At 46.0% G+C, this 18,331-nt stretch overlaps 1 protein-coding gene across 9 annotated transcripts in view; it reads left to right on the plus strand.

Moving 5' to 3' along the window:
• ZMYND8 (zinc finger, MYND-type containing 8) overlaps positions 1-18,331 on the plus strand; it is a 165,015-nt gene that overhangs the window by 98,610 nt on the left and 48,074 nt on the right. For all 9 annotated transcript variants that reach the window (XM_011983739.1, XM_011983743.1, XM_011983741.1 and 6 more), the window contains one exon: positions 7,372-7,512. In XM_011983739.1, coding sequence (XP_011839129.1) covers positions 7,372-7,512 — 141 coding nt within the window. The remainder of the gene's footprint in view (positions 1-7,371; positions 7,513-18,331) is intronic.

Genomic DNA, 18,331 nt, shown 5'->3' on the forward strand with positions numbered 1-18,331 from the left:
CGTAGCTAGGAGTACAAGTGTGCACCACCACACCTTGAGGTCTCCATTTCTCCTCACTACTATGGTTATGATAAGCAATAAACAATGACGAGGCCGGTCGCGGTGAGTCACTACTGGTCCAGCACTTTGGGAGGCGGAGGCAGACGCATCACTTGGGGTCAGGAGTTTGAGACCAGCCTGGCCAACATGGTGAAACCCCATCTCTATTAAAAGTACAAAAGTTAGTCGGGCGTGGTGGTGCCCATTGATTTAAAAATCTGGCCAGCGCAGATCCTGCTTTTTCAGGGCAGGGGAAAGGGGAAAAAAATTTTTTTCCCTTGTAGAGATGATGTCTTGCTGTGTTACCCAGGCTAGTCTCAAACTCCTGGGCTCAAATGATGTGCCTGCCTCAGCCTCCCAAAATGTTGGGATAATACGCATGAGGCACCATGTCTGGTCCATATCCTTGTATTCTGAATATGTTTCTGTGTTAGTGAATAACCCTTCAAAACAGCATTTTTACGAACACCTCCTGACCCATCCTAGACCATCTGGCCATGCTCTGCTCATCTGTGCATGGCACCATAGGAGTTGTGCAAGGTGCGGCACTTTGAACGTACAGGTTGTTTCTGAGCTTTTGTAAGTGGAGGACGTTTAGCATGAATCATTCACTCCACCTCTCTACCCTGCCCAGAGTGCTGGGGTGCATGGGAGGGAATGGACATTTTTTTCCTAATTTAATTTCAAGGCTCATGTTTCCTACTGTAGTCAGAAAAGCCCTTCACGCAGGCTAGGATTTTATAAATGTAGATAATAAATGATGTGTTTTAGCCAACACTTGTGAATTGTACATCAAAGTATGAAATCTGGTTAAATTATTTGTGACTTCAAAGGCAATTAGTTCTTCCTTTGGGCAAGATGTATGGCTTTATAAAAGGATTGGCATCTGTTTCAAAGTTTAATTGAAAGAAGCATTTCCAAGTCTTTTTGCTTTTGAAATGTCTGGAGTGATTCGAATCAGGTTTTTCTCAACCTCAGGGCCATCAACATTTAGGGCCAGGTAATTCTCAATTGTGAGGCTGTTCTGTGCACCTAGGATGCTGAGCACCATCTCTGACCTCCATGCCAGTACCACCCACACCCTCATGTATATTGACTTGGATTTTTTTGTGATCTGCTTTGTCATACCTGTTTTTTTTCCCCCCCGCGAGATGGAATCTCTCTCCGTTGCCCAGGCTGGAGTGCAGTGGCGTGATCTCGGCTCACTGCAACCTCCACCTCCCAGGTTTAAGCAGTCTCTTGCCTCTGCCACCCAAGTAGCTGGGATTACAGGCATGTGCCACCACACCTGGCTGATTTTTGTATATTTAGTAGAGATGGGGTTTTGCCATGTTGGCCAGGCTGGTCTCGAACTCCTGACCTCAGGTGATCTGTCCTCCTTGGCCTCCCAAAGTGCTGGGATTACAGGTGTGAGCCACTGCACCAGCCCTTGTCATATCTCTTCTTCGGATTGTTAATCACTCTCTTAGCAAGCATTTTGTTTTTTAGTTGATGTATAACATTGGGGAGCTTGTTTAATTTGATATTTTTGTATGAAAAAGGTTTTATCTGGTTGTCATTGTTTCTGGTTTTTTTTTTTTGTTTTTTTTTTTTGAGACGGAGTCTCTGTCACTCAGGCTGGAGTGCAGTGGTGCAGTCTCGGCTCAGTGCCACCTCCGCATCCCAGGTTCAGGCGATTCTCCTGTCTCAGCCTCTTGAACAGCTGGGGTTACAGCTGTGCACCACCACGCCCGACTAGTTTTTGTATTTTTAATAGAGATGGGGTTTCACCATGTTGGCCAGGCTGGTCTCAAACTCCTGACCCCAAGTGATGCGTCTGCCTCCGCCTCCCAAAGTGCTGGACCAGTAGTGACTCACCGTGACCGGCCTCGTCATTGTTTGTTTATTGCTTATCATGACCATAGTAGTGAAAAGAGAAATGGACACCTCCTTCTTCAACTATTTTATGTACTGCTCATTCAATAAATGTATTAGGCACCTGATAAGCATCCAGAGGTATCCTGGACACCTGCTGGCCAGCGCAGATCCTGCTCTTTCAGGGCCATTTTATTCTGGGGAATGAGGTGCCTCTGGATGGTTTTAGGTGATGGAGCAATATGCCGTCATTTCAGGGGTTCTGCCCTGGCTGCTATGTGGAGAGTGCCCTGGGAGAAGGGTGCTGTGCACGTGGTGGGGAGACCTGTGGGAAGTGCTTACGGGGTCTCTGTGGGAAATGATGGGCAGGGCGGTGTTGCCTAGTGTTTAAATTGCCGCGCCGGCCCCTCCTCCCCCGCCCCAAACCATTTTAGACATTTTCTTCGTAATTACTCCCCTTGAGATCTTTTAAAAAATTGAGGTCAAATTCACATAACATAAAATTTACCATTTTAAACAGATCAGTGGCATTTAGTGCATTCACAGTGCTGTGCAGCCACCACCTCTATCTAGTTCTAAAACATTTCTGACACTCCAAAATAAAACCCTGTACCCACTAAACAGCCACTCCCCGTCCCCTACAAAATTCCACTGCTACCTCTCACCCCACAGCCTGCCCCTGACAACCACCAATTTTTGTTCTGTTTGAATTAACTTACCTATTCTGGGTATTTTGTTTCAGTGAAATGAAAGAATATGGGCCTTTTGTGTCTGGTTTCCTTGACTTAGCATCATGTTTTTAAGTCAGTCACACTGCAGCACATATCAGAACTTCATTCCTTTTGTGACTCAGTAACATTCAATTGTGTGGCTACCTCAGTTTGTCCATTGATGGACAGTCGGTTGTTTCTGCCTCTTGCCTATTGTGAATAGTGCTCCTGTGCACATTCGTATCCAAGGATTTGTTTGGGTACCTATTTTCAATTTTGGGCAGATACTTACCTAAGAATGGACTCTCATGAAATTTGAAAATATTGTAGATCTGTTTATGTACTGTCTATGCACACACACACACACACACACACACGTGCTTTGTACATAAAAGGAATAGTAAAATTTTTTCACCCCCCCAAGAATTATTTTTGCCCCATTGGGGGCCACACGGTCCCTGTTGAGACTGCATGGACTAGGGTGATAGCAGTGGAAGTGGAGATGAGCGCAGAGATGTAGGATATGTTTAGGAAGAGGAGTGCAGAGACCTTGCTGAAGAGTTGGGTAGTTCAGGCATGAGAGCAAAGGAGGAATTAAGAATGGGCTGGATGTAGTGGCTCACACCTGTAATCCCAAGCACTTTGGGAGGCCTACGTGGGTAGATCACCTGAGGTCACCAGTTCGAGATCAGCCTGGCCAACATGGTGAAACCCCCATCTCTACTAAAAATACAAAAATTAGCCGGGCATGGTGGCGGGCGTCTGTAATCCCAGCTACTTGTGAGGTTGAGGCAGGAGAATCGTTTGAACCCGGGAGGTGGAGGTTGCTGTGAGCTGAGATCGCAGCATTGCACTGCAGCTTGGGCAACAAGAGTGAAACTCCATCTCTCCCCCCGCCACCCTTCCCGTCCCCCAAAAAAAGAATGATCCAGGTATGCTTGGCCTTGAGCCACTGGGTGGGTGGCCATGGCATTCATGATATTGGGAGGACAAGGAAGGTGCAGGGTGTTTCATAGACTAGGGAAGTAGGTTTGGTGGCACTGGGAGGTAGACATAGGAGACCTGTTTCTCAGGGAGATGCAGAGGAGGGTTGTGCGGTGTGAGACTTGTGGGTTGCTAGTGATTGTCATGTATGTCCTTTTCCTGACTCCATGAAGCTTTGCAGTCCCAGATGCCTTAGGAGAATGGGCCCTGCCCTTTACTTGCTAGGGAGCATGAACCAGACCCATCTCCATGGGAAGCCAGTGTTTTCCCGCCATGCTTGTTCTTGCCATATCCAAGTGCTATGCTTAAAACCATTTTTTAATATTTAGAACATACCTCTTAAATCTCAACACTTGTTTATTAACAAAGGAAATATATCTCAAACTAAAGGCTTATTCTAGTTATTATTTTTTTAGCACACATGAATGTATATACAGAATTATAAAAATAGGCTGGGTATGGTGGCTCACACCTGTAATCCTAGCACTTTGGGAGGTCAAGGCAGGTGGATCACCTGAGGTCAGGAGTTTGAGATCAGCTTGGCCAACGTGGCAAAACCCCGTCTCTATTAAAAATACAAAAAGATTAGCTGGGCATGGTGGCACACACCTGTAGCCTCAGCTACTCGGGAGGCTGAGGCAGGAGAATTGCTTGTACCTGGCAGGCAGAGGTTGCAGTGAGCTGAGATCGCCCCACTGCATTCCAGCTTTGGCAACAGAGCAAGACTTGTCTCAAAACAAACAAACAAACAATCAAACTTGACCTGTCGAGCAGGAAAATGTGGATTCACTTGGCTGTGTTCTATGCACAACGGCATCTTTGCTTGCTTTTGTCTGTTTGTTTGTTCCTGCTACCCTTTAGGGTTTGGCGTCCTTGTCAAAGTTCTCTGCAGTCCCAAGCAGGGTACTCGATAGTATAGGAAGGCCCTTCCTGTTAGACCTTGCTAGTTTGCTTACGGGAATACAATTAGAGAAGCCACGATCTTGAATCCTCAAGGGAAATGTATTACACAGATACTTGAACAGCTACAAATTGCTTTTGGAATGAGGTAGAACATAAATGAATTGATAATGTTAAAAATTCGAATGCTAAAGATTTTATTGGTAATACTTCTCTTAAAATGCCTTTATTTTCATATATTCTCTCTTTTTTTTTTTTTTTTTGAGACAGGATCTCCCTCTCTGTCCCAGGCTGGAGCGCAGTGGCATGATCACGGCTCACTGCGGTCTTGACCTCTCAGGCTCAATGGATCCTCCCATCTCAGTCTCCCAAGTAGCTGGGTCTCCCAAGTAGCTGGGACCACAGGCATGTGCCACCATGCCCGGCTAAATTTTTTTTATTTTTAGTAGAGACGAGGTTTCGCCATGTTACCCAGGCTGGTTTCGAACTTCCGAGCTCAAGTGATCCTCCCACCTCAGCCTCCCAAGGTGCTGGGATTACAGGGGTGAACCACCACAGCTGGCCTTTTCTTGTTTCTTTGTGTAACAAACACTTCAGTTCTACTTCTTACAGTACCAGTGATAGGACTAGTAATAATAATAGCAACCCCCCAGTGAAGGAATGTGGCATGCCATGTGCTAGGCTAATTCTATTAATTCTTGCAGTAAAACAGATTTATTGTTTTAAAAACTTAATTCTAGGCTGGGCACAGTGGCTCATGCCTGTAATCCCTGCACTTTGGGAGGCTGAGGTGGGCGCATGGTTTGAGGCCAGGAATTCCAGACCAGCCTGGCCAACATGGTGAAACCCTGTCACTACTAAAAATACAAAAAATAGCTGGGTGTGGTAGCAGGAGCCTGAAATTCTAGCTATTCAGGAGGCTGAGGCAGAAAGAATCACTTGAATCCAGGAGGCAGAGGTTTCAGTGAGCCGAGGTGGCACAACTGCACTCCAGTCTGGGTGACAGAGTGAGACTCCATCTCAAAAAAAAACAAAAACAAAGAAAACTTATTTCTTAAAACAATTTCTCATATTTCTTGAGCACTTGCTGGGCACCAGTTGACATAGATCGAAGACATTGATCCTCACTCCCTTCTCATTTCCGGATGAGGAAGAGGATTCCCAGCTGCATGCCTACTTCATCCCTATGTGGTGTGTCAGTTTCAGCACTGTTGATGTTCGGGGCCAGATAACTCTTTCTTGTGGGGGGCCGCTCTGTGCATTGTAGAAGATTTAGCACCTTTTTAGTCTCTAGCTCCTAGATGCCAGTAGCAACCCCCCACTCTCTTAAAATGTCTGGATGCAATGCCCAGTGTGCCCTGGAGAGAAGAACTGCTCATAGCTGAGAATCAGTGGTTCAGAGGATAACCCCAAAGCCCTGGAGGTTAATGGGGAAATAGAAAATAAAACCACTTTAATAGCAAGTAACAGAGTACTTACTGGATGCCAGGCACTGTTCAGATGATTGATTTAATCCTCACAGCAGCCTGATGAGATGTAGCTACTGTTATTGTCCCTTTGTATCATATTATTAGTGTCTGTCTTTGCTGTTGCCAGGAAGAGAGAGGCAGAGGTGCCAGTAACTGGCCCAGGGTTACACAGCAGGGCAACAGCTGAGCCAGGGCTTGAATCCACGGTGTCTGGCTTCTGATCCGTGCTTGAATCCAGGCCTCTTTACGTCTGGAGTCTTTCCCACTATATTACATTAACAGTAATGCAGGCAGGTCCTGGCACCAGAGCTGCCTAGCTCACTTGGATTCACCAGCCGAGTGGTGTGTGAGTTTTAACACACTGAAGCCTTGTTCTGAGTTTTCTAATTTGTCAGGTGAGGAAACTGAGGCAAGTGCCCACACAAGTGTCCCAGCATTTTCGAAGCCCCTGGGAAGTCTCAGTTCCTAGCTCCAATTTGCCATCCAGAAGTTTCTTTCAAGCACCAGATCACCTCAGAATGTTTCTTGCTCTTCTTGGAAGAGTTGGCTGTCATTGTTGTCAGCGATGCCTTTAGTCCCAGCTGTTTTTAAATGGACCTAAGAGGCATTAACAGGACAGTCCCACTACCATGGAGGGGCAAGGGCAAAGGGGCAGGATTTGAAGGATCTTTGGGACGCTCGTTGGCCCCTATGAATGCTTGCTTTTTTAAACGTAAGTGGTTTCTTGTCCTAGCCCTGTGACATAAGGCAGAGGAGAAGCAGGTTGTAGGTCATTTTAAGGTATTTGTAAAAGCCTTAGGCATAGGTACAGTTCTCTCTCCTCCTGTAAAAGTTTGAAGTACGGTAAAGAAGGACATAATTTACCAACGTCTCCCTCACTCCATCTGGTACTGGGTTTGGCTTTACACAGCCTCAAGAACTTTTGAAATGGGAGCTGGAGATTTCCCAAGGGACCAAGTTGGTCCCTGGCAGGTGCAGCGGCTGCGTGCGAGCTGGCCATGGTTTCTTTCCACAAACGGATGACACGCATTTGTAAGGCTGGCTCCCGTTTTCTGCATCTGGACCATGTGGGGGTTGGTTTAATCGCTATTTATGTTGAGATTTATACCCGTGAATGGGCCAAACCAATTTCAGTGGCAGCTTAGCCGATTTGTCTTAGAGCTTTGTGCTTAATAGAGTAACTGGGGAGACCGTCTTCATTTGTGGCTTTAACGGTTTCACGTCGGGTTAAAGCCCTTTGCTGAAAATGAATGGCCAACCTGCCACGCCCCACCCCACCCCATCCGTGATGCTGTAGCGGCCTTGTTGAAATCAAACACAATTTCATAATCTCTCCATTCTCTCCCTACGCCACACCTACACGTTTTACTTGCTTATTTGTAAACCTGTCTTTTAACAATGCCATACTTTTTCAGCTTCACCAGCCTCCACCAAGACGGGACAAGCAGGGAGTTTATCCGGCAGCCCAAAGCCCTTCTCTCCTCAACTGTCAACTCCTATCACGACGAAAACGGACAAAACCTCCACCACTGGCAGCATCCTGAATCTGAACCTGGGTCAGTTGGAATTTTTGCCAGTATCTTTCTGTGGATATTTTTGCAAATGGCGTATCCTCTTTTATATGTGGTTCTTGAACCTTCAACTCTTTTCTGTATGCAAAAGATGCAAAAGTTTCAGTGGATGAAGGTGATAAAAGATCTGTGAAAAGAACAAGGACGGACTTTCCTGGGGCTTATTGACATACAAATTACTTCTGTTTTTTGAGAAGGAGTTTCGCTCTTGTTGCCCAGGCTAGAGTGCAATGGTGCGTGCGATCTCTGCTCCCTGCAATGTATGCCTCCTGGGTTGAAGCAATTCTCCTGCCTCAGCCTCCTGAGTAGCTAAGATTACAGGAATGTGCCACCCCACCTGGCTAAGTTTTGTATTTTTAGCGGAGACAGAGTTTCACCATGTTGGCCAGGCTGGTCTCAAACCCCTGACCTCAGGTGATCCACCTACCTCTGCCTCCAAAAGTAATGGGATGACGGGCATAAACCACCATGCCCGGCCCAAAGTGCTTTTATCCAGGCCAGTGTTTCCACCTCATTTGCCCTTGACCACATTAACCCTGTTCTATTTGTAAATTATACCCATGGCATAGAAGCAAGTAGGAGGAATCAGTACTTACCTTTCCTACGTGCAGCATACTCTGATATTCCTTAATTCTCTTCTTCTAATTCTTACACTCTGGTCTTTATTCCCTGGATGATGATGATGATGATGATGATGATGATGATGATGGTGATAATAATAATAACTCTTTTTTTAGAGATGGAATCTCACTCTGTCACCCAGGCTGGAGTGCAGTGGTATAATCATAGTTCAGTGCAACCTTGAACTCCTGGGCTCAAGCTATTTCCTGCCTCACCCTCCCTGAGTAGCTAGGACTACAGGCCTAGCTAGTTTTTAGCTACATACTCAGCTAATGTTTTGTAGTGGTTGGGTCTTGCTGTGTTGCCTAGGCTGGTCTTGAACTCTTGGCCTCAAGCAGTCCTCCCACCTTAGCCTCCCAAAGTGCTGAGATGACAGGCATGAGTCACGGCACCTGGCCCATTATTGATTCCTCCTTCTTCTTCTTTTTTTTTTGGAGATGGAGTTTCGCTCTTGTTGCCCAGGCTGGAGTGCAATGGTGTGATCTCAGCTCACCACAGCTTCCACCTCCCAGGTTTAAGCGATTCTCCTGCCTGAGCCTTCCGAGTAGCTGGGATTACAGGCATGCGCCACCACGCCAGGCTGATTTTGTATTTTTAGTAGAGACGGGGTTTCTCCATGTTGGTCAGGCTGGCCTCGAACTCCTGACCTCAGGTGATCCACATGCCTCAGCCTCCCAAAGTGCTGGGATTACAGGCATGAGCCACTGTACCCAGCTGCCATTGATTCGTTATTGATTGATTCATTGCATCCTCAGTGCTGATTTTTCTTGAACATCTATTATGTGCTGTGCACTATTCTAGGCATGGAGATAGAATGGAAAGCAAGTCAGCTAAGGACCTGCTCTTGTAGAGGTTGGGTTTTTAGAAAGATAGAGAAAATAATAAAGACAAATAACAAGGCAGTTCACAGCATGAGAGACAGTTCACACCAAGATAGACAGTTCACACCATGATGGATGTCTGGAAGGGAATGTGGTGAGGTGAGAGATGGGCAAGTTGTGAGGCAGATGTCACAGTTCCTTAGGTGGAGGGGTTAAACAGGGCCTCTTTGAGAGGTGATATTTGAGCTGAAGTTTACATGACAAGAAAAATCAGCCATGCCAGTATCAGTAGGAAAAAGATTGTAGAAGGCATAAGAGATTTTAAAGACTCTAGGGTAAGGATTAAGTTGGTGTGCTTATAGGAGTAACTGGGTGTGTTGTAGGATTAGCAAGGAGGCCAGGGTGGCTGCATCCCAGTGAGTGAGGGTGAGGCCAGTCCATGGAGTCAGAGACAGTACAGACCTTACAGACCCTGGTGTGGAGGGTTCAGCACAGGAGGGATGTGAATGGACTTCACATCTCAGAGGAAGCCGTCGGAGCTGTGTTTCAAATAGTCCACATCAGTCAGCCATTCTCATCTGGGGATAATTCTGTAATACTTCCCCACCCCCTGGCAATGTTTGGAGACATTTTTGGTTGTCACATCTGGGGTTGGGGTGCTCCTGGCACCTAATGGAGAGAGGCCAGGGATACCACTGAACATCCTACAACATGTAGAACAGGCCCCACAACAGAGAATTTCTAGATTGTGTCAGTAATTGTGCTGACAGATCTGGGTATGGCAGGATAAGTCAAGGATCCAGTTTAGATTCTGTAAATTTGAGTTGCTGTTACACCCCTAGGTGGAGAGGTCAGTAGGGCAGCTGGAGGCAGGAATTAGGGTGCCCTGTGGCCGGGTTCAGGCAGGAGGTATAATTCTGGGAATCTCGATGTGTACGTGGGATTGGGTTAGAGTGGTAGTTCTCATGACTTTGAGGGGGTGATGGGGACACTGCTGGCATCTAATGATTGGTGGCCAGAGTTTCTGCTAATTATCCCCCAGTGCATAGGACAGCCTCACTCAGCAAAGACTCCAGCCCCATTGGCTTACTGAGGTTGCGAGTCAGGAGTAGAGCAATGAGCAGCAGTGAGGCCCTGAATTCTGGTTGAGGAGGAGAAGCAAGGGGTGGAGGAGCCACACCAGGGGAGTGTGTTGCCCTGAAGCTCCAGTATGGGGGTTTCAGAAAGAAAGGGCGGCCACCTGTGCCCAGTAACGCTCGTGTGAATTCCACGCCTTTGGTGGTTGGTGCCCTCCAGGTCCATCTTGTCCTACAGTGCCATTTTCAGATGGAGAAACTGAGGGAGGTCTGGAGAGGAGGCATGGGGTGCCCAGGATCCCAGAGGCAGCAGGGCCAGAACACAGCCTGGCTCCAATCCTGGCTCATCTGTGAGTACAGCCCAGATGTAATAGAATAGTCAGGGCAGTTGCTTTCAGGGCTCCAATTCACATCAACCGGTTGGTTCCTCACTTGAGTGAAAAGGACCCATGTGCTTCCTTGGGAACATTCATTGTTCCCAAGTATGTGGTTTGCTTTCTTATACCCTCCTTCAACCTCCACACCCCGAAAAGAAATGCTGTTTGGAGGCGTTCTCACAGTGACATTTCCTCTCTGCCAGTCATGCTTGTCAAGAATAGCTCTTTCCTGAAACCGGGTGGTCATTGGGCTTCCTCGTGACACTGTGGGTCTTTCAGTTTGGCTTGATCTGTTGTGAGAGTGAAAGTTTTCTTCCTGTCATGTGTCTTGGTGGGCAGGCATGGTGGTGTGTGGGCACCAGGGGAACCGAGGCCCTCTTGTGTCTCCCGTGGAAGCTCTTCCGGTCCCAGGACACACTTCTTATCTTCGTCAGCAAGAACAAGAGCGTTGGGAATGTGGGTGCTTTGTGGGCTGCGATTGCAATGACCTAACGGGAAGAGGATCAGCCAGGGACCGATGGAAGTGCTGTGGGTGGGGAGGAGATCAGAACAAAGAGGGCAATGTTAAGGAATTCTCAGTGACTGCCCAGCTTTATGGGCAAATGCTATGGGCAAATGACTGAGCAAATGCTTTATGGGGCTTGATTCTGTCTGTCAGCCATGGAACTACTTTCCACAGACAGGGAGAATGAAAGGGAGCACCCTGGATAATGATGAAATTATTGTAGCTAACAAAACAGGATTTAAAAAAAATATATATCAGAAAAGGCAGAATTACAGAGATAGGGAACAGATCAGTGATAGCCGGGGGTTGGAGTGGAGGAGGGTTTGCCTACACATTGGGAGGGGATTCTTTGGGAGATGGACTTGCTCTGTGTTTTGGTGTGGTGGTGGTTACAGGAATCTATGCAGGTGTTATGACTCGTAGAACTTTATTCCCCCAAAAGTGAATTTTACTCTCTGTAAATTAAAACTTTTTTTTTTTTTTAAATTACAACAACCTTTTAAAGTAGGTGATATCTCTGCTTCACAGAAGTGTAAACTGGGGCACAGAGAAGCAAGTTACCTACCCAAGGATCAACCATGGTTTGTGGTAGAGTTCGGCCTTTGGGCCCAGGCCTGTCTGCTGCAAAGCTTGAGCTCTTAGCTGAGATACCTAAATGTCTCCTGTGCCTATTGGATACATCAGCTTTTTTGGGGGCCAGGGAATAGGGTGAAGTTTTGGAATTTGTAAAGGATATGGCTTTTGCCAGCTTAACCCGCATTGCCAGACTGAATTGTCAAGAAAAACAGGACTCTAGATTATTACAGGAACTCTCCTAGTTTTTAAAAGCTGGCAGTCAATTTCATTAGAAACAAAAACTGGCTAGGCTTGGTGGCTCATGTCTGTAATTCCTGCACGTTGGGAGGCTGAGGCAGGAGGATTGCTTGAGCCCAGGAGTTCAGGGTTGCAGTGAGCTATGACTGCATCACTGCATTCCAGCCTGGGTGACAGAGTGAGACCCTGTGGTACAAAAACAAAAACAAAACCCCAAAACTCTATCTGGGCCAGACAAACACATACAACCAACAATACAAAAACAATCCATAGGTTGTTAGTTTTTTATTTATACTATACTATAATTATATTATGCTGTTATACTGTAATTAAGAATATACGGTATATAGGTATATGGTATTTTAGTATATGTATGTGTGTATATGGTATATGTATGTATATTGGCTATATGGTATGAGCATATGTATGTGTGTATATGGTATGAGAGTATATGGTATATGGGTATATTGGGTATATTTGTTTGAGTATATGTATGTATGTGTATGGTATATAATGAGTATATGGTATATGGGTGTGTATATACTGGGTATATGTGTTTGAGTATTATACGTATGTGTGTGTATGGTATATGAGTATATATGTATGTGTGTATTGTATTTGCATGTGTGTATATGCTGAGCATATGGTATATGGGTATATATATGTGTATATGGCATATGAGTATACGGTAAGTGTGTATATGGTATGTGAATATATGGTATTTGTATGTGTGTGTGTATACGGTGAGCATATGTATGTATTTGTGTATATGGCATATGAGTATATATATGTGTGGTATATAGTATATGGTATTTGTGTGTGTATGGTATATGACTATATGGTACAAGATGGAAAGGTTTGTACAGAGACCTGGTTCTTGCCCTGGTTGCTAATTCACTGTTTCCCCTCATTTGCTCTCTGGGGCCTCTCCTCTCCTCACTAAAAAACAAGGAGCTGAGCCCAGTGTATTATTACAAGCACCCTGTATGACTCAGCAGTGATTATAAATAAGCCATAAATAGAAATGAGTTTCTGAGACTAGAAGAGAAGAGGTGGGCCCGGTCCTTTTCTTCTTCCAGACTCGTGTTTGCTTTCTCTGCTGATCCCATCTCCTCTTTATTCACAGAGGGTGTTTACTTTGAACTGAACAAACTCAGCAGTCAGTAGTCCTGTTAGTGAGAGAAATGCATCTTGATGCTCTGTTGAAGATGCAGGCAGGGCCAGGGAACATCGTCACACCCCAAGCCTTTCTGTTTATTTCTCCACTGTTACTGACAGGAGGCCTCCTTTCTTTTTGTGCACAAAGCGGCATCTTGGAAGTCGGGCCTTCTTTGAGAGCATACATGGAGTGCCTGCGCCCAGATTTTTCAGATGTTGTCTTGATTTTCTTTAGAGTGAATGAAGTGGGGAAGATCTGTTTGGCTTTGCCTGAAAGATAGTGTCTGCCAGGGTCTGTCTCTCTCTCTCTCTCTCTCTCTCTCTCTTTAATAATATAGAGACAGGGTCTCGCTCTGTTTCCCAGGCTGGTCTCAAATTCCTGGCCTCAAGCAATCCTCCTGCCTCAGCCTCCCAAAGTGCTGGGATTACAGGCGTGAACCACCACGCATGGTCAGCTAGGGTCTCTTGTCTAAATGATATTGCTCCCTTGAAGGAGCTGCCATTTTGTAGTTCCTGGAAGTCCATCCGTTGCAGTTTGTGTTCAGCTTTAGAACAAAGATCTGTCTTTTTTTTTTTTTTTTTTTTGAGACAGAGCTTTGCTCTTGTTGCCCAGGCTAGAGTGCAGTGGTACAATCTCAGCTCACTGCAACCTCCACCTCCTGGGTTCAGGTGATTCTCCTGCCTCAGCCTCCCAAGCAGCTGAGATTACAGGCATGCACCAGCAGGCCCAGCTAATTTTTTGTATTTAGTACACCACGTGGGCCAGGATGGTCTTGAACTCCTGACCTCAGTATATGGTATATATATGCTGAGTATATGTATATGGTATATATATACTGAGTATATGGTATGTGTGTGTATATATATACCCGCCTCGGCTTCCCAAAGTGTTGGGGTGTGAGCTACCACGCCCGGCCCTGTCTCTTTTTTTTTTTTAAATGGAAAAAGAAGTGCTTAAATTTTTCTTTTATAGAGTTTGTTTTTATAAGCTATGAGTACATATGGTAACAAAAATTTCAAAGCATAGAAGGACATTTCATGAAAGGCCAGTGTGTCTATAACCTCTGACCACCTGTCTCTATACCCCTCTTCCCACATGTCACCACTGTTGCAAGTTTTTAGTTTCTAGAGCCCTTCTAGATATACAGCATGAGTTCTGAGTGATTTTTATCTCCCAGGTGACATTTGGCAGTGTCTGGAGATATTTTTATTTTTCTTTTATTTATTTTTTTGAGATGGACCATTGGTCTGTTTGCCCAAGCTGCTGTGCAGTGGCACGATCTTGGCTCCCCGCAACCTTTGCCTGATTCTGCCTCCTGAGTAGCTGGGATTACAGGCGCATGCCACTACGCCCAGCTAATGTTTGTATTTTTAGTAGAGATGGGGTTTCACAATGTTGGCCAGGCTTGTCTCAAGCTCTTGACCTCAAGTGATCTGCCCACCTTGGCCTCCCAAGATGCTGGGATTACAGGCGTGAGCCACTGTACTCGGCCTGCAGATATTTTTATTGTCACAACTGGTACATAGGTGCTAGTAGCATCGGGGGTAGAGGCCAGGATGCTGCTGAACATCCTACAACACACGGGACAGCCTTTCAACCCCACCCCACCCCCACCACAAAGACTTATCCAGGACCCAAATATCAATAGTGCCACTGTTGAGAAACCCTGAGAATGTATAGTATTCCCAGCTATGTTCCATTTCCTTCTTGGCTCCCCTACAGCAGTGCTAAGGTGCTCCACCAGTTGTTGCTTTTTCATGAAACAGGTTGGCTTTTCATATCAACACACAGAAATCAGCCTTCGTTTCATTTTAGCAGCTGTATTTAATTCCATTTAAAGGTAAACTGTAACATTTATTCAGGCGCCTTACTTACTGACGCTACGCTTCTTTCCATTTTTGCTATTGAAGACAACTGCAATGAAGAACCCTTTTGCCCACGTGGGAGGGTAATCCATAGGATAAATTCCTAGAAGTGGAATTGAGCATCAGAGGCCACATGCGGCGACATTTTGAGAGGTATCGCCCAACTGCCCTCTAAAGAGGTGGTTCTGATTTATGTTCCCTCCAGAAATATAAGATCGTGCCTTTTTCTCTAGCGTGAGTATTTTTCATCCCTGGTTTCCATTTATAGCCTAAGCTGTCTTCATATCAGCTGAAAAGTTCAAAATGTTGGCAGCAAGGGTGGATTCTGAAGATATTCCCGATATAGAAGGGCAGGGGTGGAAGAAGTCCCGATAAGCTACATGAGCTAAATGAGAAAGTGAAGCTCTTCTTTTCTCTCCGCGGAGGAGAGGAGCATCAAATGCAGCTGCAGGTTTGGAGAAAAATTATTACATTTGGTTAAACTCCTGAAGGTCAGCTTCCAGGGCCTGGGCCGCCCAGCCATTTGGTGGTTTATTCTAACAAGAATAAACATAACAGCAGCTTATTGACCAGAGAAACCTTAGTTTGTAAAATGAGGTAATTTACCTTTTTTGCATTTTTCTTGATTATGAACATTCCAGTGCTCAATCTTTTTAGGCTAAAGTTAATGGGTCGCATTTACTGTAGGCATACGTGTAGACGTGCACACACACACAGAGCTCAGTTATTCAGGTGAAGTCTTAGGTCTCTTTATGGACCCTAAGGTTTAGAAAGGTGGTCCTGTTAACACAGACACACAGGAGTTAAGGCAAATGGTGAGTTTTCTGTACTCACATAGAAGATTGGTCTGATACAGGGGTTCTCAGCCTTAACTGCCAATTAGGATCATCTGGCAAGTTTATTGTTGGTGTTTTTTTGTTTCGTTTTGTTTTGTTTTTTTTGAGATGGAATCTCACTCTGTTGCCCAGGCTGGAGTGTCATGGTATGATCTCGGCTCACTGCAGCCTCCTCCTCCTGGGTTCAAGTGATTCTCCTGCCTCAGCCTCCCAAGTAGCTGGGATTACAGGCATGTGCCAACACGCCTGGCTAATTTTTGTATATTTAGTAGAGACGGAGTTTCACCATGTTGGCCAGGTTGGTCTTGAACTCCTGACCTCAGGTGATCCACCCTCTTTGGCCTCCTAAAGTGCTGGGGTTACAGGCATGAGCCACTGCACCCGACCTCCTGGCAAGGTTGTCAAAGGCATCATGATGCCCAGGCCTTCCCCTCAGCCTGTTGAGTCAGAGTCTCTGAGGATGGGGCTCAGGCCTCAGGAATTTCTAAAACTTCACAGGCAATTTTGGTGTGCAGCCAGGGTTGGCAGTCACTTGACTAGTATAGAAGATGGCAGATTTTACGGCTTTCAGGCCGAATCTGGCCCCCACCTGTGTTTGCAAATAAAGTTTTACTGGAACACATCCACACCCATCTGTTTATGTAGTGTTCATGGCTGCTTTTGCAACAGAGCCTGTATGGCCTGCAAAGCCTGAAATATTTACTCTCTGGGCTTTTATTTTATTTTTTTTGAGATAAGGTCTGGCTCTTTTGCCCAGTCTGGAGTGCGGTGGCGTGATCTCGGCTCACTGCAACCTCTGCCTCTTGGGCTCAAGCGATCCTCCCACCTTAGCATCCTGAGTAGCTGGAATTACAGGCATGTGCCACCATGCCTGGCTAATTTTCATATTTTTAGTAGAGACAGGGTTTCACCATGTTGCTCAGGCTGGTCTCAAATGTGAGCTCAAGGGAACTGCCCACCTCAGCCTCTCAATTGCAGGGATTACAAGTGTGAGCCACTGTTCCCGGCCCTCTCCAGGCTTTTACAGAGAAAGTTTGTTCTCTTTTGTAAATTTTTTCAGTAACTGTGTAATCTAGTAGTATATAGGAATATTGAGGACACTGATGAATGTGTCACTTGGGTAGCCGTGGAAAGTATTTTTGTGAGATACATTTCCATCTTTATTCTTGAAAAGGCTGGCTTTTCCCTTTGGAATCTAGCACGCTTCTTCATTTCTGAAAGTGGAAATTCTGAGGGAGGCCTCAAATCCCTCCCGCTTTGCTGTCACATTTGCATGCAAGTCAGCTGTTAAGTCCTTGATTCCTGCCTACTGGAACTCTTTAATCTGGGCTTTCTCTTTTTTTTTTTTTTTTTTGAGACAGAGTCTTGCTCTGTCGCCTAGGCTGGAGTGCAGTGGTGCGGTCTCGGCTCACTGCAACCTTCGCCTCCTGGGTTCAAGTGTTCTCCTGCCTCAGCCTCCTGAGTACCTGGGATTACAGGCACCCACCACCATGCCTGACTAATTTTTAAATTTTTAGTAGAGACGGGATTTCATCATGTTAGCCAGGCTAGTCTTGAACTCCTGACCTCAAGTGATCCTCCCACCTTGGCCTCCCACAGTGCTGGATTACAGGCGCAAGCCCTCATACCCGGCATTTTTCTTTTCTTTTTTGTTTTTTTAAAATAAACTTTTAATTTAAAAGTAAACTTTAATGTCGAAAATGCAGACTTGGGGAGGGCAGAAAGATCACACACAAGGCTGCCACTTCACACCTGGAGGGTTGCACAGCGGCCAGACAGAGGCACTCCTCACTTCCCAGATGTTGCGGGGGCCGGGCAGAGGTGCTCCTCACTTCCCAGATGTTGCGGGGGCCGGGCAGAGGTGCTCCTCACTTCCCAGATGGTGCAGCGGCCGGGCAGAGACGCGCTCCTCGCTTCCTAGATGGTGGGGCAACTGGACAGAGGTGCTCCTCCTTTTCCTTTTAATGTTCCTCATTCCTTGTTCTTTTTTAAAATTATTTTACTCCATAATTTCTCTTTGTTAAGCTACTTCAGATCTCTTGCCAGATAGAGACAGGTATAAAGAGTTTTCTAGTTCTTTCTCCAGTAAATTTTTTTTTTGGAGACAGGATCTTGCTGTTACCCAGTCTGGAGTGCAGTGATGCAGTCATGGCTCACTGCAGCCTCAAACTCCTGGGCTCAAGCAATCCTCCTACCTTGGCCTCCCAAGTAGCTAGGATTACAGGCATGCACCACCAAGCCCAGCTACTTCTTGTACTTTTTGTAGACATGGGGTCTTGCTATGTTGCCCAGCCTGGTCTCGAACTCCTGGCCTCAAGCAGTCCTCCTGCCTCTGCCTCCCAAAGTGCTGGGAGAGGTGTGAATCACTGTGCCCGGCCCCACTGCAGTAAAGTTGCACGTTCTTCTCCCTCTCAGAGGTGGCTGTGTGAATGTCTGCAGTCCTGTCTCTAGTAGCCTCTCTTTATAGCCATGATCAGTGCACATGTACATACATATGCACACGCGTGCACACACATGCATGCACACACAGATACTGTTTTTGGTATTTTTCTTGAATTACAGGGATAGTGTCTCTGCTTGCTTTGAGCACTCACCTTCTGGAATCTCCCTGGATCTGGGAGGGGCAGTCTATAAGTGTGATTTGGGAAAAGACCAATCTTTTCCCTCCTTTAAAAAAAAATATAACTCTTGCTCTGTCGCCCAGTCTAGAGTGCAGTGGCGTGATCATAGC

This window comes from Mandrillus leucophaeus, unplaced genomic scaffold (assembly GCF_000951045.1).
Source record: "Mandrillus leucophaeus isolate KB7577 unplaced genomic scaffold, Mleu.le_1.0 Scaffold255, whole genome shotgun sequence".
NCBI classification, from domain to species: domain Eukaryota; kingdom Metazoa; phylum Chordata; class Mammalia; order Primates; family Cercopithecidae; genus Mandrillus; species Mandrillus leucophaeus.